At 25.1% G+C, this 23523-nt stretch overlaps 1 protein-coding gene across 1 annotated transcript; it reads right to left on the bottom strand.

The window, feature by feature from the left end:
• Positions 1-2637: 2637 nt before the first annotated feature.
• On the bottom strand, positions 2638-19094 carry LOC122497990 (homeobox protein SIX6-like). Its single transcript, XM_043605451.1, has 4 exons — positions 17770-19094; positions 16146-16604; positions 7187-7503; positions 2638-3658 (listed from the first exon to the last, which is right to left on the bottom strand). Exons 1-4 carry the CDS (start codon positions 18096-18098, stop codon positions 3477-3479), a joined length of 1287 nt encoding a protein of 428 aa, XP_043461386.1. The 5' UTR covers positions 18099-19094; the 3' UTR covers positions 2638-3476.
• Positions 19095-23523: the final 4429 nt, after the last annotated feature.

Below are 23523 nucleotides of genomic sequence, written 5' to 3'. Positions count from 1 at the left end.
AAGTAAAAAAACATAAATAGTGATAAGATTACAAATACTAATAAATGTAATTCTGCAAATAAACAAGATAGATACGATTTTAGTAATGCTGATATTGCTAATTTAAACCATTTACTTAATAAATATTGAATGTAGGGGAGACTGGGGCGAGAGGTTAAATTTTGCATAAATGAATTTTTTTAGACAATACATATAATCCGCTTAAGATGCAAATATTTATATTATATCAATATTGTAGGGCAACTTCTGATATTTTTGCATACAATACATGTTTTGTCCTTTTTTGAAAATTTTGTTTTTTTTAACTTTTCTAGCCTACTAAAACTATTTTCTGATAGGTGTTAAGTAGTAGATAAGTTAAAGTATAAGTAAACAAGTAATTTAGTCAATAAAAGATCTGTGTTTATTTAACAAAAGCTTTAGAATATAGTTATAAAGTTAATAAATTGAAATTTCAAAAAATTAGATTAACTCTATTATACCTCTTATTATAATTAGTATACTGTACGAATGGACACAGCCCGTATATAGGTATTTGAATAAATAAATAAATAATATATTTTTTTATATTCACTTTTTGATTAATTATTTTCATTTTTTTCATTTTTGAATTATATGTATGTAAAAAAAATGATTCTTAATTGTCTAAAATTCTTATTTCTTTTTAAATTTTGTTAATAATAATAATAATATTAGAAGAAATTACTGATAAAATAATTAAGATTTTTAATAAAAAAAATTTTTTTTTTAATATTCTGTTTTCAAATCTCGAGTAAATATTTGATTTAATATTGTAAGTTTGGGTATTCACTAACAGATGTCAGTAAAATTCAGTTTTGTAGAGTGATAATTATTTATTGTTATATTATTTTATTTGTTATTATTTATATTTTCTTTTATTAATTAATTATCTATAGGGAAAATTTTATTTTTTTACTCTTAGTTGAAAATTTTTAAATCGTAATTGTCAAATTTCATTTTAATAATTTCGTTATAAAGAAATATTAAATGAACTAGTAAATGTTATAATGCGCGCAGAATAACGTGATGTTCAATTTGTTAGATTTGTTATTATCATTATTATGCAAATTACAAAATTTACATTTTCAAATATGAATTTTTGATTAATTTCTGATTCAAACTTAAATAAAAATTGAATTATTAACAAATTTACTAATTAAATATTCTTGTTTTTTAATTACAAAAATTTTAATAAAATTCTTCGCAAGAATTCAATTATATTCATAAATAATAACATTTTTCGTAAGAATTCAATTATTTTTTTAAATAGTAAAATCTTTGCAAAAATTCAATTATTTTCAAAAAAATTTCACTAAAGAATTCAATTTTTTTCTTAATTCGTTATAAAATTTTTCAAAAGAATTGAATTAATTTCTAAAATTTAAATAAAATTCAATAATTAAATGCTCAATTTCACTTATTAACAAACCCGATTATTTTAAAATCTTGAAAGCAATTGTTCATAAAATTAAATTATTTTCAAAATTTATAGGTAATTAATATTATTGAAGAAACTACATTATTTTAAAAAACTTATAAAGAAATTCTTCAAAAACAATTTAACAATTGTTTTTTTTTTTTTTTTTGATAAATTTTTTGATAAAATTCTTTGCAACAGTTCGATTTATTCAAAAAATGCCAAAAATGCGTATTTTGCTTATTGAAACGTAAGTTGCTTAAAAACTAGAGCCAATCCAATATTTTCAATGTCAAATTCGGATTCTACGGACAAAATCCTATAAGAATTGGCTTCCATTGGTTGGGCCACAAAATATGTTTAAAGTAATTCGTAAAATTAAATTTTAAATAAAAAAATAGTGAATAACAATTAATAATTTTTTTAATTCAATAGACAAATAAAAATAAATAATCATAGTTTTTTTATGAAAAAGGATCAAAAATAATTTTTAAAACTTAAAGAATAAGTAATAAATTTTTAATTTTTAATTAATTAATTTTTTTTCTTTATTGTAATACATAGATTTTGGCAGTCACAATATATCATAATATTGTCATACATATACATATATATTTTTCTCTATTACATAATATTCTTTTTTATTTACACTATACGGGGAACAAATATTAAATACGAATAATTATTACTTATAGCTATCTTTTTCTTTTTTTTATTCCTATAGGTACTTTCTTTTCATGAAATGTGCAATAGTATATTTTTATCTGTACAAACTTTTATTTCGTTAATTATACTTGAATTTATTTTACACACTGTCGAATATTGTTAACTCAAATTCTAGTAATTCAAATTTTGCATTTCTTTTTCAGATAAAAATGCGCCAGTTTCGTAGGTTTTGATTTTCTTTTTCGACAACTAGGACTTTTTTTTGTGAATCGATTTATCGAAGTTTGACATCATATTTTTAAAAAGGTCATTTTTTATATTAAATGTTTGGCATTTTTACACTGGTTTATTTATTTATAATTTTTTTTTGCAAAATTTACATTAAAAATTTGTTCAACGATGAAATTTAATCGTTTTGAAATTTTTTATGAATAAAAAAGTAAAACAAAAGTTGAAAATGTAGAAATACATTTTTATATTTATATGTAATATTTTAAAGAATCGTTTTTTAAAAACTTTCTCTAAAAACATTTTTTATAAACTAAAAGGAAATTTACTTTCTTTAGGCAAATATTTTTTTAAGAAACTCTTTTTAGACTTATTAAGATCAGAAAAAAATGTTCTTTTTTCGTAAACCGCCATTTATGACGAGGAACAATTCTTAAAGAAGGGTTCCCCGTAAAAAACCAGTTTCTAACTCCTCCCAAAACTTCTTTATAATAAAAGAACTGTCTTTCTATTGGATAAATCACAAATCAAATCCCCCTCTAAGAAAGCAAAAAAAAGTCCTTTTAAAAGAAATAATTACCTTCTGTTAAATTTCTAAAGACTTTTTTGATAAATATTACAAAAATAATTTTCTAAAATTTAGAATTAGAATTATTTGTTTGCCTTACTATATATACATATTAATTAATTATTAATTAATAAAAATTTACATTAACGTTCGAGTTTAAAAAAGAGCTATATAGGAAACAAGCTGAGCTTTATAGAACTTTGGTTTAATTTTTAATTTCAGAAAAGAAATTTTCTTTTCCTTTCTTTTCTCTTCTTTTTCTTTTCCAATATTTAGAAGAACTTATCTAACTTCTTTACAAGAATTGAATTATCAATTATTTATAAATTATAATTTACAATTCATCAATTAAATGGAATTGAAAAAAGAGAAAAGAAATATAGAAATAATTGAATTCTCTAAAATCGAGGTGATTGTTAAATAAATTATAAAATGATTTTTAATTATTGCAGTGATATCAAATAATGATGATGGTGATCAGGCGAAGGCATGAACTCTTGTAAGGACTTCGTCGCAAGATTGACCATGAAAAACATCATCGAGATGATCACCGCGATTTTCTTCATACTCCGCGGGTCACATGGTGTGCTGAGGTGGAGGTAAAATAAGATCATATCCTGACGATGAATCTCGTATTCCTTGTTGATAATGATGATGGGAAGTTGCCATCATTTGATGATGCGTCTGCTGATAATATTGATGATGGCTCATACTCGAATGGCTCGAATAGTAAACAGAACTTTGATCAATATCTTTTCCTGAAAAATTCAAAAATTTTGCAAAATTATTTCCTTTGGTAAGTGCGAAAAAGAATTTTTTTTACATATTTTTCATTAACTACTGTTGGAAATAGGAGGAATATTTTTTTCTTAATAATTATTTTTTATTGACTATTTCGGTAAATATAGCGAAAAATGTTTTTTTCGCAAAAATAAATAGTAAAATAGTGAAAAATACTTTTTTTATATTTTTTTTATTAATTATTTTGGTAAATAGCAAAAAATATTTGTTTGATAATTTTTTTTTATTAACTATTTCGGTAAGTTTCAAAAAATATTTTTTTCATTATTATTTTTTATTAACTGCTTCGGTAAATAGGAAAATATATTTCTTGTTGAAATAAAATATATTTCTTTATTGTTTTTCATTATGTACCGTAAGCTAAATTTGCTCAATTTTTCAATTCTTTTTTACTTCGGGAAACGATAAAAATAAACATTGGCACTGAAAATATATAATCTTTAACCCTTTATCTTTCCTATTACTGCATAAAGAAATTAAAATATGTTGCAGAAAATTATTTATAAGCCGTTTTTTTGTGAGCGACTTTACCTTTAAATTATAATCTGCAAAAATGAAACTAAATATTCTTTAGAATCAATAAAGAAAAAAATTAAGAACAATATACAAAGTTATTGGAATAAATATTTAATATTGTTTTATCAATAAGTAATTAGATTCAATCATTCAATCAAACGTACTCATAACCATAAAAAACAAGGTTAAGTTTGACAGTTTAGTGCTTAAACCGTTTTAAATCGTTTAATTTTCAGTTATAAGAGTACTATTATTTAAAAAAATCGAATTATAAATTAAAGTAATTAACATACTTAAAATATCCAGGCCCAAACATCTTTTTTGTAGACTTATTTCCTGAGCGAATTTACACAACAAATTTGAATTTTTTTTTGAATTGATTTTTTGCAGAATCTGTTTATTGCTTTAATTTTTGTGCTTTATGAATATCATGTTAGAAATACAGAAAATGTAATCTTCAGAAGTATTCAACTTAAAAATTTTGAAGTAAAGCTTTATTCCCTACTTTTTCATACTACTTGTTCAATATAAAAATTATTCACTTGTGTTCTAAATATAATTTCTACTGAAAGTTACCAATGAATTTGCTGCAAATAAATTTTAAATTAAAGTTTAGCATTTATATTAACCAAAACAATTGTAAATCTTAAATATTTCTGTCTAAAAAGTATGTTAATCGAATTTTAAAAAATAGACATCGGTTAAGCGAATTTACCCTACATGAGCGAATTTAGCCTCACTTACGGTAACTGTTTCGGTAAATAATAAAAAATATTCTTTTATTAAGTCTTTATATATTTATTTATTCACTCAAATTTTTTATTTAGTTTTATCAATATTCATTTCGAAAAAATACTTTTTTTTCTATTATAATTATTACTTCAGTAAAGAGAGAAAAATATTTTTTGCATTCATTTATTTTTTATTTATTCATTCAAATTCGTTTGTTCAATTTCACCAATATTATTATGCAAATTACAAAATTTTTTATTTTCAAATATGAATTTTTGAATAATTTCAGATTCAAACTTTAAAAAAATGCAATTATTAACTAATTTTTCTTGTTTATTAATTTCAAAAATTTTAATAAAATTCTTCGCAAGAATTCAATAATTATTTTCATAAATAATAACATTCTTCGTAAGAATTCAATTATTTTTATAAATAGTAACATTCTTTGTAAGAATTCAATTATTTTTAAAAATAGTAATATTTGTTTCAGAGAATTCAATTATTTTTAAACAAAATTTTAATAAAATTTCACAAACGAATACAGTTATTTTTTAAAATTTTAATAAATCCTTCGAAACAATTCAATTATTTTTTTAAATAGTAAAATCTTTGCAAAAATTCAATTTTTTTCAAAAAAATTTCACAAAAGAATTCAGTTTTTTTATCCGTTATAAAATCTTTGAAAAAAATTCAATTATTTTCTAAAATTTTAATAAATTATTCTTTGAGAAAATTCAATTTATAAATACTTAGTAAAATTCATTGCAAAAATTCAATTCTTTTCAAAAAAATTTCATTAAAGAATTCAATTTTTTTCTTAATTCGTTATAAAATTTGGGTGTAAAAATAAAAATAAAAAAAAAAAAAAATTTTAAAGGAATTCAATTAATTTCTGAAATTTTAATAAAATTAAATAATTAAATGCTCAATTTCAATTATTAACAAACACGATTATTTTAAAATCTTGAAAGCAATTGTTCATAAAATTCAATTATTTTAAAAATTTATATTTAATATTATTCAAGAAACTCCATTATTATAAAAAACTTCAAAGAAATGCTTAAAAAAGAATGTAATTAGAATTTTCAAAAAATTTAATAAAATTCTTCACGAGATTTCAATTATATTCCTAAATAATAAAATTCTTTGAAGAAATTCTATTAATATCAAATTTTTTTATAAAATTCTTTGCAACAGTTTGATTATTTTCAATACATTATTATTATAATTGAAAATATTTAAAAAGAAAAATTTTTAAAAAAGTTCAGAAATAAAAAAGCAAATAACTAACTTCAAATTGCGAACAGATTATCGGATTACAACGATTATTAATATATAGAAGAAGATTAATTATTTTGTTTAATAATTATTTTGTTTCTTAACTTTTTTAAAAATTTTTCTTTTTAACTAAAGATTAAAAACCTAAATTTAATATTGTTGTGTAAATAAATAAATATAAATAAGTAAAATAGAAAAATATACGCACTACTGTCGGAAATTATCGGTATGGCTGCACGCGCATGGCCCAAAAACATACCAATCTTTAAATCACGATTTTTCTGTAAAAACAAATTTCAGAAAATTAACAAATATACCATTAGAAAGTTTATAATATTCTACGTCAAATGATATACAATAGAAAATTTCAATAAATTACACAAAGATTTTAGCAATCGACAAATTTCAAGAAAAAATTATAAAATGAAATTTTTGTTGACAATTCTTTAAATTCTGGCATAATTAAACCGTATAAAATTGACCAATTCAATGCATGATATCTCGCGAACTGAATAAGATTTTTTTAACTTTTTTGGTATTAAATTAAAGATGAGACTTCAAGGATGATTGCTTTGTGTAATTTATTGAAATTTTCTATTGTATATCATTTGACGTAGAATATTATAAGTTTTCTAATGGTATATTTGTTTTTACAGAAAAATCGTGATTTAAAAATTGGCATTTTTTTAGGCCATGCTCGTGGAGCTGTACCGATAATTTATGACGGTAGTGTCGTGTATTTATAAATAAATAGAAAAATACTAAAGGCGGTAAATTTGCATTTTGAAATTTGACACGTTCTGATTGGCTGAATGAAATCTATCGATATGCGTTCGATATTCAGGTGCGCTTGCGGCTAAGTTCAGTTGATTGAGTGACCGTTACAACAATAAAATTAGAAGAAAAGTGCACATTAATAGTGATTTTACACAAGAATGACATTGTTCATTATTACTTACCACCGTCGTAACGACCGTAAAAATGAGTTTTCACATCATTTATGGGACTCAGGCCTCCATTATGGTGATGACTCGAGTGCACTGGGGACGGAGTCACAGGAGTTGCGTAGCCGTGATGATGGGAACCCATGGGACTCATTACTATCGGACTACAAGAATTCATGCCAACTGGAGACATTCCCATGGCCGAGATTGGTGAAATGGCCAAATTTGTGCCGACCGAGTCCAAATTCGGCAACGATTGATGACCGGTACTACTGCTAACCGAACCATTCATATTCCCATTGTTCGCATTCTGGCAATTCAACAGCATGTCTCTGAAACATTTTCTTCGGTGAGTTCTTTTATTTAATTCTATTTATTCTAGCCCAATTAACATATTATATCTACTTGTAACATACTTATCAAAGGAAAAATATGTCATTTTCGGAAACATAACCTACAATTTCGTCTATATAATTACGAATTCAATGTTTCTTGCGTTTCTTGTTCTTGTTGACATTATAATATTGAGTGAATAGTTTGAAAATCCTTTTGTATTTTCGTCCAAATTTCTTGTATTAACAATAAATAAACCCTGGAAACTAAATTTCTTAACATTTCTTCAATTCAATATTTATTGATTCAGCAGGTATCAAATGTGTCATAATGTGTCAATTTTTTCGACATAAAAATATATTAAATTATCAGGGTTGCCACAGGTCAGGATATTCAGGGAAAAATTAAATTAAAATTAAACAAAATTTTAGGATTCATAAGAAAATTCTGATACAAAACCTATAATTTTTTCTATTTCTGATTATTTCTTTTTAAATAATTTCATTCTTGAAGAACTATCATTAAATTATTACTTAGAAATTATTAAATGAATAATTTCACTTTTCAACATTTCAAAGTTAACCTTAGAAAGAGTATCTGGGGTGTCTGGACACCCCAGTTACACCCTAACGTTACAAATAATAATATATGATTAAAATGAGTAAATTTAAAGTTTTTCAAAAAAATCGTTTTCAATCAGTTAAAATTATCTCATAAAGTATAACTTCATAGGTTTTGCATGAAAAAGTTGTATTTTGTAAAAAAGAAACATTTTTATACAAAAATTCTATTTTGATGTAAAATATAGACATTCTGTAGGATTTGTTACTATACTAATGAATATGAAATTTGAGTTAAGGTTTATTAAAAATTTCTTTGCTCTCTCTACAGTCAGAGATTAAATTCTAAAACAAAAAAATGTGGTAAATGACAGACAAATTTAAATTATAAATTTTATATTGTTAATAATGTTTTAACACATATTAGATGTATTTAAAATTGTTAATTAAAACTTTGATTAAATATTAATTTACAGAATCACTTCATAAGTTATAGAATTTATTGTTATTATATTCAGATATATTAAGTGTGTAAAATTTTAAATTTATAACACCATTTTTAATAAATATTAATTGTTAAAGTCCATTTTAATGAATTATTAGAAATAATTGATTTATAGAAGAATTTTCGTTAAAAACATTTTAAAAAATTGAATTTTGGAGAAGTTACAAATGATTACAGAAAATCAATTATGTTTACAAATTAAAAAAAAATGTTTGTCAAAATTTCAATTACACTCGAACGCCGGTTTAGCGGACTGTCGGGGGGGAGTCGTCCATTAAAGCGAACAATACCTGTCACAAGTCAGGACAATAAGAAAATCGAAAATCAAAACACAAAAATTCCGCTAAAACGGTGTCCGCTAAACCGGCGTTCCAGTGTATCTTTATGTATCTATAATAAAATTCTTCTCCAAAAAATAAACATTCAATTATGTTCAAAATTTTTTTAAATTTTCGTCAAAATTTCATTTATTTGTAAAAGTAATAAAATTCTTTGCAGAAATTAAATTATTTTCGAAAGAATACAATTATTTTCATAAATAATATAACATTCTTCGTGAGAATTGAATTATTGTTATAAATAGTAAAAATTTTTTTCAAAAATTCAATTATTTTTAAACAAAATTTTAATAAAATTTAACGAACAAACACAATTATTTTCTAAAATTTTAATAAATCCTTCAAAACAATTTAATTTTATTTATAAATAGTAAAGTTTTTTGCAAAAATTCAATTATATTCATAACAATTTCACGAAAGAATTCAATTCAATTCGAAAAAATTGAATTATTTTCTAAAATTTTAATAAAGCCTTCGAAACAATTCAATTTTATTTATAAATAGTAAAGTTCTTTGCAAAAATTGAATTATATTCATACTAATTTCACGAAAGAATTCAATTTTTTTCTTAATACGTCATAAATAATTTCAACACAGAGTTCAATTATTTTCTAAAATTTTAATAAATTCTTGGAAAAGATTCAATTATATTTATAAATAGTATAATTCTTTGTAAAAATTCAATTGTTTTTAATACAATTTTAAAAAAATTTCATGAAAGAATTCAATTTTAAAAAAATTTTTAATAATATTTTTCGAAAAAAATTCAATTATTTTCTAAAATTCTAATAAATTATTCAATTTTTATAAAATTTCAGTTATAAAATTTTTCAAAGGAATACAATTATTTTCTAAAAATTTTAATAAAATTCAATAATTAAATATTATTAATTGTTTCAATTATAGAATTAAAAAATTTTCAAAATTTTTAAATAAACTCCATTATTTAAAACAAAATTCAAAGACAATTCTTTAAAAAGAATTTAATTAGAATTTTCAAAAATTTTAACATAATTCTCAAATTGTAGAAAATAATAATTGAATTTAAATGATGAAAATAATTTTGAAGTAGTTACAGTAACAATATTCTTATATAGAAAAATAATTTTCACTCAGTCATTTTTAATTATTATAAAGCATGAAGATGTCGATTACTCCGAGTCTTCAAAAAGGTTTGAATTTGAAATTTTTTGAAAATCTTAATTCCTATGGAAAAATAATAGTGTTTAAATATTTATTTGAAATATAATTATATTGATGTTTTCGAATAGTTTTACAATTAAAGAAATTCGTAAATAAATGGAATGGAACATTTTTTTTAGTATTTAATAATGTGTAGAGTGAATCAAAATAATTATTCTGTACGATGAGGGAAAAAGTCAAAATTTTGTCTGGAAGTCAGAGCAAAGTCAGGGAAAAACAAAATTAAATTTTTGTGGCAACCCTGAATATAAACTGATCAGGGATTTATTGTCTTAGGTTATTGAACTGATTAGGGAATTATTGTCTTATAGGTATAATAGCAAGCAAATTATATTTGAAGAATATTTCGACAAGCTTTTTTCGATTTACAGCCTCTCATATGGTCCAGCAGCTTTGTTCCGAGAATTTTTAAAGAAATATGTGCCCGCAAGCGGTAGCAAGAACTTAGCGGAAAGGAAATGAAGGGACGTCGTCTGTGCCAAAGAATGGTCAACTTTATGCATTGTTCTTTTCGCTCGTGAATATATATGTGGTGTATGTTCTTGTGAGGACCCTCATCATCAAAAAAAAAAAAAAATAAAAGAAGGTACGTGTTATGCGAAATACATGCAACGTGCAATGCCTTACTGGTTTGTGAAACTAAAACTCCGCCCTCCGTTGTGACCGCCACACGCTTTACTTTTATCGTTATTTTTTTCTCCTCATTTCAAGACCCAAATTTTAAAGGAACTTTTAAGCTTCGCGAGACAAATTAATTCCAAATTTATTCTCTTAGCCCACCAAATAGTAAATTTTGTTTTCTGTATTTACGCGGGAATTTTCTGTTTACTTCGTAATTTCAATAATTACGTTTCGTTCCTTTTCAATTTTGAAAATTCGGAAATTATTAGATTCCAAATTTATACTCGTAACCCACCAAATAGTAAATTTTGTTTTCTGTATTTACGCGGGAATTTTCTGTTCACTTCGTATTTTCAATAATTACGTTTCATTCTTTTTCAATTTTTGAAATTGGAAAATTATTAGAAATCGAATTTTTAAAATTACCATAGACGTACTTTTTCAATTTTGAAAATTGGGAAATTATTAGAAATCGAATTTTGAAAATTACCATAGACGTGCTTTTTCAATTTTGAAAATTGGGAAATTATTAGAAATCAAATTTTGAAAATTACCATTTTTTTCTTATCAATTTCTTAGTAGACCCTTCTGTATTTTTGATAGATTATCTCAAAAAAAGAAAAAAATGGTGTAACAGGGCAGCTTACGAGAAAAAAAGGTCAATGATGTTTCCTAAGACGGTAAAGAATTTAAGTCCTTTGTATAACCATTCAGAAAAGTAGTTCTTGTTACAGATTAAGATTTTCTGGATGAAGTAGCTTATTTCAAATTTGATTAAAACTAAAATTTCTTTTTCTATCTATATGTATAATATTAGAATAGAATATTTAGAAATTCATAGAAAAAAAACTGTTATTCTAAAAACACTGATTTAAAAATAGAAAATCACTCAATTGTTCTTAATTTATACAGAACAGGTTTTCCCATGATAGTCTTCTTCTTCTTCTTCTTCTTCTTCTTCTTTATCATCTTTTATTATTATACCTATATCAGTTTTGAAAATTGAAAAAATTGAAAAATTTTACTCCTCGCATATAAAGAATAAGTACTTACAGATAAATCGAACGCCATCACCCTCGCGGTCTTTATATATTATGTAGTAAACTATTGGTAGTGTGAAGCTCAATAGTGAAACGAGAGATGTAACCGAATCTGTGTCATAAAACGGTAATGGGGCGTCGCGTTTCCTTTTCCTAGGGCCTTATACATCAAGGAGGGAGAGGGAGAAAAAGTGAAAAAAGGACCCTTGACGCGTAAGGCGTTAGGGTATTTTGCAAAAAGGGCCCAATCTTTCCTTCAATTTATAATAGACTTCTCAAGGCAAATCAGATTTTCAGGAGTCTTGAACTTGAAAAAAAATTCCTTTTTTTAATTCAATATTTCGAGAGTAGAAAATAACTTATTTTAACAAATTTACGACTTTTTCGACTTTTCTTCCAAACATTGCAACAAAATACAACAATGTTTAGTAAAAAAGTGCAACTTATTTTGATTTTTATAATGTGAAAAATAACTATAAATAAATCTTTCAAAAAATGTTTATGAACATTTTTTAACATAATTAAATTTTTCAAAATTTATTTATTTTATTTACAAGTTTTGAAAATCAATTTTTGAAGAATTTTAATTGCAACTTTTGAAAATAATTGAAATATCAAAAATTTTGATGAAAAATCTTTAAAGGTAAATTGAACATACATATTACATATTACATACATATTTCCAAAAATTCAAATACATACAAAAATAATAACATTTTGGAGAAAACAATAATGTTCAAAATTTTTAATTAAAATTCATCAAAAAATTAATTAGTTTTTTTAATTTATACAAAAATTCTTTTAAAAAATTCAATTATTTTCGAAAAATTACATTAAAATATTTTTAAAAACTAATTATTATAATTGTTTTATAATAATTTTTTAAGATTCAATTATCTTCTAACAATGTGAATAAAAATTGATGAAAATTTACTTTTTGGACTTATTAAAATTTTTAAAAAATCATGGTCCTGTTTATAATTAAAATTCTTCAAAAATTTGATCATTTTTATTTATATTTTTCAAAAATTCAATTATTTTTAAAAGATTTTACCAAATTTTAATTGTTTGGAAATTTTTCAAAATTAAAAAACTATTAACTTTCAAAAATTATTTAAAAATAACTTAAGAAAAATCTATGATTGAGAGTCACAATTATTATAAAAAATTGAGGTTTTGTATTTAAATAATTGAATTCTCGAAGAACTTTTGGAAAATTATTTAAATTAATTGATTCAGAGATGAAGTTTAGTTGAAAATTGTAGAAAATAATTGAATTCAGGAAGGGTTATAATTGTAATTTTTAGAAATCATTAAAATTCATAAAAAGAATTTTGTCAGGGAAAATAATTTTAATGTCAGTAAATTGGCAGAGAAATGTCAGGGAAATTGATAAACTGAAACTTGTGACCACCCTGGTTTATAATAGCAACGATTTAGAAGAATTGAGGCCTTGGATCCAATAACTCGCCCGACGCTCGGAGGAACGCGCAACTGCCAGTCAGTGAGCAGTGAGCGCCTCTGGGCCACTCACTGCTACCCGACTGGTATTAGCGCGTGCCTTCGAGCGTCGGGCGAGTTATTGGATCCAAGGCCTCAATTGAATTCTTGCGAAGAATTTTTATTAAAATTTTTGAAATTAATAAACAAGAATAATTACAATGAAAAGACGTTTTTAAATTAAAGTATTAATTAAATTCATAAAAAGAATTAATTGAAAAATTAAAAAATATATTTACTAATAGAACTTAAAAATTATCTCCCTTCAATAAATTTGTTTCGAGACAAAAGCTGACAGTAAATAAATTTTTGCCTCTTTTAAATATTACACTGAATTGACTATTTCTTTTCGCAAAAATTATTATGACACAATGATGAATTTAATTTTTGAGCAAAGGTCCTTCACTGTTATATAGTCAGGAGTCTCGGTGTAGCCATAACATCGCTCGGAAGCTGTATTCGTTTTTTATTTTTTTCCATTTACATACACACACGCACGATATTATGTACATGTATATATAAGCGAGAAATTTCTATACCAATACAATAAAAGTTTATAATTGACTGAAACAAAAATTAAAACTATAGATATGCCAAAAGCAACATCTCCTGGAAATCTGATTAGAATTCATAATTAATGTTTTATTTTCATAATTCTCCTATCAGTGAATCGTGCTTTTTTGCTCGTCAACTATTCTTTCCCTTCTCGAGGTGCTTATTTAACCTACTTGTAAATAATTTGCTATATACTCTGAGAAAATATTTCGTTATGGTACTTATCTGAAGAAAAATTCCAATCTTCTGCGTCAAATTTGCCAAAAATTACGGCAAGAAAATTGTTGACATTTTTTTATTTTCTTTTTTTCTAAACGAAAAAGTAAATTTATTTTATTAAATTATATATTTAAATAATACCTAACATTTATAATATTAAATATATATTAATAATATCATTATAATTATAATTTGATAAATATTGTCCAACTTTTTTTCAGGTGCTGTATAAAGTTTTTCACTATCAAAGTCTATTATAGAGATATTTTACAGAAAAAAGGATTGCTAATAGGGCTGTAAAAAATTATTTGTTTGAGCAAATAAAGGAGGAAGTTTTCAACGCATGTTTCCATCTTGTTAATCTCCAATGATAATTCTTGACTGATTAGGATTTTAAGAAGCTGCAATCTTATCGTGATTCGCTCACCAGAGCGTTATGTCCATTAACAGCTGAACACGCGTCTTATATTATCTAATGTGTTCTCTTAACACATTTTTTTGTCGATATTAATACACGGGGTTAATAATACCCGGATGATCATTTGTAAACAATAGGTTCTAACTTTACAAAAGGATTCTCGTTCATTATAACGAGACTCAGCATCGCTCTTCTTAGATTATTATTATACAAGTGAGATAATTTGATACCCAACATCTAAAGATTACTCTCTATCAAAAACATGACATTGGTTCAAGTTGAAAAATTCAACCCGTATTTAAATATTATTTTTTATTTTTATAGTCTATTCCTGTTATTAAATTATTTATTATTATTTATTTGTTTGGATAAATTTAACCCGTATTTAAATAGAATTTTTTATTTTTCGAGTCGAAATTAATTTACTCCTTTTTAATTTTATTTAAGTTAATTTTAAATTTTGATATTTTATTGTTTATAGTCTCTTCCTGTTATTTAATTATTTATCATTTATTTGTTTGTATAAATTTGACTCGTAATTAAATAGTATTTTTTATTTTTCGAGTCGAAATTAATTTACTCTTTTCTTTTAATTTGATTTAATTTAATTTTAAATTTTGATATTTTATTGTTTATAATCTATTCCTGTTATTTAATTATTATTTATTTGTTTAGAAAAATTAACCCGTATTTAAAGAAGTATTTATTTTTATTTTTCGAGTCAAAATTAATTTGCCCAATTTATTTTTTTTGTATTTTATAAATTTTAATATTAATTTTATTGTTTATATTGTATTTCTGTTATTTACTATTATTTATTTATAGAAACAAAATTTGATTATTTTTATTTTTCCATTTCATGAAAAATAGAAACTATTTTCAATTTATTTCAAATTTGAACAAATAAGAAAGTAATAAAAAAAATAGCAAAAGAATAATAAAAGATGAAAAATAGTAAAAAGAAAGACTTTTTCAATCTAATAAATTTGCTTGTTAGGAAATAATTCGGTTTAGAAAGGGGAAAAAATACAATATTGGTGTAAACATCTGGGGGCTTGTGTGAGTTTTTCACGTTTTAAAAATGAAGACATAATGACTGTCTATTTCCTGGCCAGAGAATGATTTTCATGACAATAAGTTCAATGGTCCCAAATAGGTTTTCGCTTGTGATTTAGTATACTGATTTTTCTCGAGTTAATGGCCGAGAATTGTGGAAAAAGGAAACAAGATACTTCACATGTTTAAAGTAACACTTGTTGTTCCTCGTATGGCGAAGAAACCCCCCGTCGCTACACGTGCCTTCCATTCGCCGCATTATTCCATTTTCTAAAGTGAAAATAATTTTTTTTCCATTTTCGTCGAGATTTAAATTTACATTGAGAAAGAAGTTAGGAATTTTTCTTAACTTGCATTAAATAAATGCAAATTTTTCGATTTTGAATCTTTTTTCCCTTTCTCAAAACAAACCCAAATGTTCTCAACTATAAAAAAAAAAATTGTAATCCAAATTCCAAACCCTTGAAAAACCCTATTTAGGAAATTTTATTTCTTGAAAAAAATAAATTCTCAAGGTAAAAGAAAATTTCCCAAATTCTAAAAAAGTTAACTATTAGAGACATTTTTTTAAATTATCTCAATTTTTGAATTTCGAAAGAGAAAAAGAGAATTAAAAATGTACTCACGATCTTGTTTGTGGCGTACGATCACGTTGTCGTCGATTTTTAAACCAGTTGGACACCTGAGTTAATGTGAGTCCTGTTTTCTTCGATAGTGTCTTCTTTTCGTCGGGTGTTGGATATCTATTTTTCTGATAACATTCTTTGAGAGCATTTCTAGAGCGCTCCTTGAAGCAATAGACTGTTTCCTCGCCATCCCAAATGGTATGCGGTAAGGGATGCTTTTTTCTCAATCTGTATTTGTCAACTGCTCCTAATTTTCTCGCTCGAACTTTTTCCGCTTCCAGGTAGTGGGCTTTGTACCACATTTGCTGAAGCTCCGGGTGGTATTCGGGAGAAAATTTATTCCTCTCGAGAATATTGTAAACATCAGTGAACGCATGATTGTGAAATGCGACATAAGCTTTTGCCATTAATACACTCTCGCCACGAGCTAATTGATATGGTTGCAGTGTGTACAGAAACCTGGACAAGAACATTTTTTCATTTTTTATCCCTTTTTTATTCTTCTCAAATTTATTTCACAAAATCTTTTTAACTCTTTCTGTTCCATTCCTTTTTTTTAAATTTTAATTTAATTGAAATTAATGAACAAAAAGTTTTGAACGTTCAAATTTCATAGATTATTGATTACAATTCAAATTAAAAACTCAAATTTTACATTTAGAAACATTATAATTAATTTGCTTAATAGTCACGCAAAATTATAGTAATAAAAATTTAATTTGAAGAAGAAATAAATAAATTTCGTTCATTTGAACGTTCAAAACTTTAACCTCCTTGAAATTAAACATTTTTTAATTGTGTATCGAGAATATGCAAATTTAAAATATTGAGAATTTTAAATAAATATTCAGTGTCGACACATTTTTTTCTATATTTAAAAAACAAAAAAAAAGAGAAGCGAAAGATTTTCTCACACTTTTATTAGTCACGAGTGCAATTGTCGCCGTTGACGATTAATAATTTCGCAATGATCATCGAAAATTTTGTTTCAAATCATTTTTAGTGGTTTAATTTTTATTTCGATAAATAAAATCAGCGTTCTCGAATATTTTTAGAATTGAATAAAATTGTATCAATATTACAAATAATTGTTTAGTTCTTACAGAACATAATTGAATTACTTTGTTGCTTAACAGTTCGAATCGTGTTTTTTTTTCTTTTCAATAAATTTCAAAACGCAAAGAAAAAATTCTAAAATTAAAAATTTCACAATTTTTTCATTTCTAATTCTAAATTAGGAAGCACTGTATCCAAATAGTTTTATACAAAAGAAAACCCAAAGTGAAATGAAAGTGCAATAAATGAAAATTCCTTTTTTGAAAAAATTTAAAAGCTGTTTTTTTATACTGAAAAAATTTGATTCTTTGCTTATTAATTAAATTATATTTCATAATTCTACGCGGAGAGAAAATAAATATTAAATTTTGCAAAAGTATTTTTAAATTTGGGGAGAAAATGCGACAAAGCGAAATTATTAAATTAGAATATTAATTAATTAGACTATTAAATTATAGTAATTATTTAACCACAGGTCATTAAAAGCAAAAGAGAGAAAGAGAGAATAGTTATTTATTGTAGAATTTTTCAACTATAAATTTTCATTCCAGACTGAAGAATAACTCACCTTTCGAGATTCGCCATGTCCTTCTTTTGGACCATACTTTTGCAGAGGCAAATAATTTGTTCCTCGGAGAAACTGGAACCGTTGCTATTGCCACCGAGAGCGATGGAACCGGAATTGGCTAAATTTGTTGTCAGACTGACGGCGTTACAAAGTTCCTGTGGATATCGCGGACTACCATTCGAGGAGGGATTCAAATTTTGCGAATGTGAATGATGTGTCATCGCAGAATTACTGTAGGGACCAATCGAGCACAGGCTGCGATGTACCATTCCCATTTGACTATTACAGTCACTATTTGGCGATGATAATTGCTCTGAACAGTCAGACATAATTGGATCAACCCAATTCTTCAACGCCTTGGTTCAACCAGGTATGATCACTTTGCATTACTTGATTTTAAAGAAAAAGAAACTTCTCTCTCCTTCTCTCTCTATGTTTTGATTCGAAAAATACAACCGCATAATCGGTTGCTGTCATTTAGTTCCATTCAAACACTTTTAATAACACATATTTCATTCATAATTTTTTTTCTTCATCACTATTTTTACCGGAAACGTTCAATGTCAATTGACAATTTACGATCGATTTTTATAATTTACTTTTTTTCGCCAATGAAACGTTTTTAAATTCTCTAAATTTAATAATTCTCTAATTCTCTAATTTTAAATAAATAACAAATTTTGTTCAGCTTTTTAAATTAATTTACTTGTTTTCGATCGAATCACTGCACTTTACACCCACACAATCACTTTATTAATAAAAATTCCTCCCTGGAAAAATAGAAATATCCAAAGAGGAGAAAAACAAAATTCCGAATCCAGAGGGATGAAAGAATGCTGCACTGTAAATCACTTATTTTTAATTGTTGAAAATTTCGAAAGAAGGAGGGACTGGGTTAATATTGATTTTTTGTATTAGATAATTGATAATTAAATTGTCAGATTTTTACATTGATTTTGGAGTACGATTTTAGTGTTTGCAAGTGACCAAGTCAACAAGTCAGTCAACCTCTCGTAATGAAACGTTGAAGCGTTGTGGTTCTATGTTTTTTTTTTTGGTTCACGTTGCTTCCACCACGTCCGGATCTGGTCTGGGATTTGCTGATTGGTTGTGAGGCGGTAAATGTGAACGCAGGATTGGTTAAACATGAGGGGAGGTACAACCCCCTGTCGTGGAACAGAGTTTACACCAGGAGGCAGTAGATGTTCCTGGCTGTCTGATCATCACCTGACAACACGTATTTTCCGAATCAATGGAATAAAAAAAGGCACTTTTTATTTTTCTACAATTAGGATGACATCACGTTGAATTAATCTTATCATTTAGTCGAGACTTTTCTTTATAATTATCAATCAGTCTTCTGTTTTAGGATTTTTCTATTTTATTCTATTCTCTTCTATTTTATTTTATTTTATTCTATTTTCTATTTAAAAGAAATTTATCTCTTTTATGTCTTTAATTTTTTCCTTTATAAAGCAATTAAATATATAGAGGAGAAAAATTTCTAATATCTTAATTTCGATTGGGATTTAAGTTTAGAGGAAAGAATATAATTTTTTTATTGTTATTCTTGGCTGACACTTTAGAAATTCTTTTAAATTCTCCCAGAATTTTAAATACTTCCATATTTTAAGATTATTTTTCTATAGAATCTGTAGGAATTTTTGTGTGCAATATTGTTAGTTTCCATATGGAATTTTAAAGAATAGTTTCTAAAAAATCTTCTAGTTTGGAAATATTCTTCTATAAAAATTTACAACATTTGTTGTAATAAACATTTTATTATCCGTTAAATATTCTTTATTGTGAATATATTTCGGAAATATTTCAAATGACATTTTTCAAGGATTATTCAATATTTGTGGACGTCCGCATGAAAAGGGACCACTTTGATGGTTCTATAGATTCGGAGATAATCGCAATTTACTAATTTTGGAAAAAAGTATCGAAACTTTTTTATTCTTTTTTCTCAATCTACAGGGTCTCACGCGTCGAATCATGCATTTTTCATTAATTTATTGATACTTTAAGTATTTTATTTCGTTGTTAGACAAAAAAATGAAAAGGTACCACTTTGTCAATCTGTTGCAAAAGTTGTTTCTGTTTCAAAATGGAGGGGGCGGAAAATTTCAAAACCTTTTGATTTTTCATCTTAAAGGTGTATACTAGACTAAAAACAATTCTTATCTGAATAACTTTCTAGAAGATCCAAAAATATTCGCATTACAATCTTTGATTTCGATTTTCTCGAAATGAGATTTTTTTACATTCTGTCTCATCGAATTTTTCACCAAAAAGGTTCTAAGACCACTCAAAATTTTCCAAATTTTCAAAGGAATTCGCCCATATAGATAACTCCAATAGTGCCAAAGTGATCCCTTTTCACGTGGACGTCCACATTTGAGAACTTTAATTAAATAAATTTAAATTTTCATTTTTCTGGCAGAATTTTTAAAAATTTCGCTATTTTGAAAATAATTGAGGGTTGCCGCAGATCAGGGAATTTTATTAAAATTACTGGAAAAAATTAAATTTTTAGAATTCATAAGAAAATTCTGAATTTTTAGTTTGTCTCATCATTTTTGAAAAATTTTAGTAATTCAAATTCTTCTGAAATTAGTTCAATTTTTAATATAATATATTTAATTAATTATTAAAAATAATGGATTTATAGAAAAATTAATTATTAGTTAAAAACACTAAAAAAAAATTGGATTTTAGAGAAGTTACAAACATTTGAAGAAATTCAATTATTTTCAAAAGTAATAAAATTCTTCTTACAAAGTTCAATTATGTTCAAAAATTTTTAAAAAGTCTCGTCAAAATTTAAATTTTTTTTATAAATAATAAAATTCTTCGAAATTTAATTATTATTTTCAAAAATTTTAATAAAATTCTTGTCAAAATTTCAATTATTTTCAAAAATTTTCGTCAATTCAATGATTTTCAATATCTACTATTTTAATAAAGTTTTCTAAAAGAATTAATTATTTAAAAAAAGTATTAATAAAATTCTACGAAAACATTTAATTATTTTCAATAGAATCTTAATCGAATTTCTCGAAAAATGTAATTATTTTCTTAAAAATTTTATTAAAATTCGTCAAAAGAATTCAATCATATTTAAAAATTTGTTGATAAAATTCTTTATGAGAATTAAATTTTAAGAAACATTCAATTAGGTTCAATAAGTTATTAATTTTTGTATTTAAATAATTGAATTCTCGTAGAAGTTTTTTATAAAAATTGACTTAAAAATGAATTTTAGTTAAAATTTTAGATAATAATTGAATATTGAAAGCATAGCATGAATGTTTAGAAATAATTTAATTTTGAAAAGGATTCAAATTAAAATCTTTCAATATTTAAATTTTTCATACTTTTAACTAACTAACTAACTTTTTCAACGATTATTAAAATGAATAGATTCAAAGAAGAATTTTAGTTAAAAATTCTAAAAAATAATAATTGAATTTAAATGATGAAAATAATTTTGAAGAAGTTACAGTAACAATAATATTCTTATAATATAAAATAATGATTTTATCAGTCGATCATCTTTAATTATTTAGAAAACACGAAGGAATTTTTTCATGTTTTGTAATAATATTCTTATAGGTTGTTGAATTTAAAAAGGTTTTGAATAATTTGTAATTTTTAAAATCCTAATTCCTATGGAAAAATAATAATGATTAAATATTTATTTAAAAAAGAAGTAGTTATTGAAGTGTTCAAATAGTTTGTAGATATTTTATAGGTAAATTCGCAATTAGTGAAATCATTAAATTTTTGGAAATTTTTGAAAAAAGAATTTATTTTTCCGAAAAGAATCGCGACGAATGGAATATATTCATGAGGGACTCTCAACACCAGATGTTTTTGATTTTCATCTCTATCGCTATATAGTTTGTTTGACATTTCTTTAACTAATTCCCGAACATATTTTTCTTGTCGACTAATGATATCTTGTAATCGAAGCATGACACTTGCGGTCTGAATTTTGTCTTCATGTGTGGCCTCGAAGTGCATCGTTCATCGCTACCACACAGTAGTTTGTGCATTGGTTCCACGCAGCGACCAATAAACACCGGAAACGGAACGCGTCAACGTTATCGTACACCATATTATGATTCTCTTCAATATGTTGTTATCACACCTTCAAGAGTTTTACTAATTCCCCAACACATTTTTCTTCTTTTTTTAAATAATAAACCTTTGCAATATTAAAATCTTAAATATTTTCAGAAATAATATCTGTGGAATTATTTCTAATTTCCAACTGAGAAATCTATAGACTTTTGTGAATATTTTTTCAACAATTGTGTTAACATATACGATATACAAAAAATATTTGTAAAAGTGGAAATTAATTTGTGAATATATTTTAATGTAGGGAGTGGATTTTCTTTGCTGCCTTCGAATTATTTGTTGTTTTGTAATTTTCCTGAAATAACAAGGATAGTGTAGATCAATGAAAAGCGACTCGACTTCTTGAGTGAAGATGTCTTTCTGCAGCATCCCTCAACTGTGTAGATGATTCCAAGTCTCGGCCCCGCCTTTTGACAATCCTTTGAATCTCCACTAGCCTCGCGTGACTAATTATCTTCACATGTTTTTCTCCAATTTTTCCCGATCGAGAAAAAAACATTTCTTCACTAAAAAGTGAAAACATTTTTTTGTGCGGCTAAAAAAAATTTGTTGGAAAATTGAGACTTGAATAATTTTATACATTTTTCTATGGAGAAAGGAGTTTTGTAGTGAATTGCATTGTATTTTCATGTTTTTTATTTATTTTTTTCAGGAAAAAAAATTTTTTTTAAAATTGAAAATTTTTGTTAATATTCGCCGGTGATGATTTATTTTTTGGATGCCTAGGTGAAATTGAGGGGAAGGCGATAGAAGAGCCAATGATAGAGGGGCGTCGCCGCGTTTCGCGATGGCGTCTCCTTCGATTTGGTGTCTGGTTTCCTCTGAGCCGCCATTTTCCCTCATCCTCAACCTCATCCTCCCACATACTAAGCAACGGTGTCTAGGGATTTTACTTCCTTATCAAAACGATCCTTGGATTCTTTCCTTCTTGAGAACAGTTACAACGATTCCCAGGACTCTGCCCGCTTTCTCCTTCTTCAATTTACCCTCTTATTATTTATTTCCTTTTTTCTTTCAATATATCTTCCCGGCTCCATTCTACTCTTGATATTTTACACTCGGGAAAAGAATTTTTCGCTTTTCTCAAACTAATTAGAATTTTAAAGGCGCTTAATTTATACGTTTATGTATAAGGGAATTGTTTCCCATTGCTTCCCTTTTGGTTTCATATAGAACAAAAATACAAATTTACCATTTTTGAAAATTTTATTATTGCAAACTTCAAAAATTACCTATAAAATTTTCAGTTTTATAATTTTCAAACTTTTCTGTATTTTTTTATTTTTAATTTTTTTTTATTGAAATTTTTACTAAACGTTGTTAAAAATAATGAAAACAGAAATGAGGTTTGTTTTTGGATTATTCGCGAATTTGTCTCTTGTTTATCGATGTAAACGTTAGTCCCACGAGTTAAAAGGCAGAGAGGAGTAAAGGGGATTGTATCGAGTTTCACTATACTGCGTTTAATTGCATTCCAAAATGGCTCTGTACAAACACCCTCTAGATATCTTCAACATAAATCCAAATAAATTAAAAGCAGATTTCATAGATTCCAATATAATTCCTCATCGAGATTGTCAACCTTACTTGTGTGTATAATCTTCA

Source organism: Leptopilina heterotoma, unplaced genomic scaffold (assembly GCF_015476425.1).
Source record: "Leptopilina heterotoma isolate Lh14 unplaced genomic scaffold, ASM1547642v1 Lhet_14, whole genome shotgun sequence".
Lineage (NCBI taxonomy): Eukaryota > Metazoa > Arthropoda > Insecta > Hymenoptera > Figitidae > Leptopilina > Leptopilina heterotoma.
The sequence above is the reverse complement of the archived record's forward strand: the minus strand, read 5'-3'. Positions and strand labels throughout refer to the sequence as shown.

What these genes read in the sequence shown, in the direction of transcription:
- LOC122497990 (XM_043605451.1), bottom strand. Translation starts at nt 18,098, where the DNA reads ATGTCTGACTGTTCAGAGCAATTATCATCGCCAAATAGTGACTGTAAT. An exon ending in GACATGGCGAATCTCGAAAG is followed by an intron (nt 16,605 to 17,769) that starts GTGAGTTATTCT and finishes GTTCTTGTCCAG; the next exon opens with GTTTCTGTACACACTGCAAC. An exon ending in TTACGGTCGTTACGACGGTG is followed by an intron (nt 3,659 to 7,186) that starts GTAAGTAATAAT and finishes TGAATTTTTCAG; the next exon opens with GAAAAGATATTGATCAAAGT.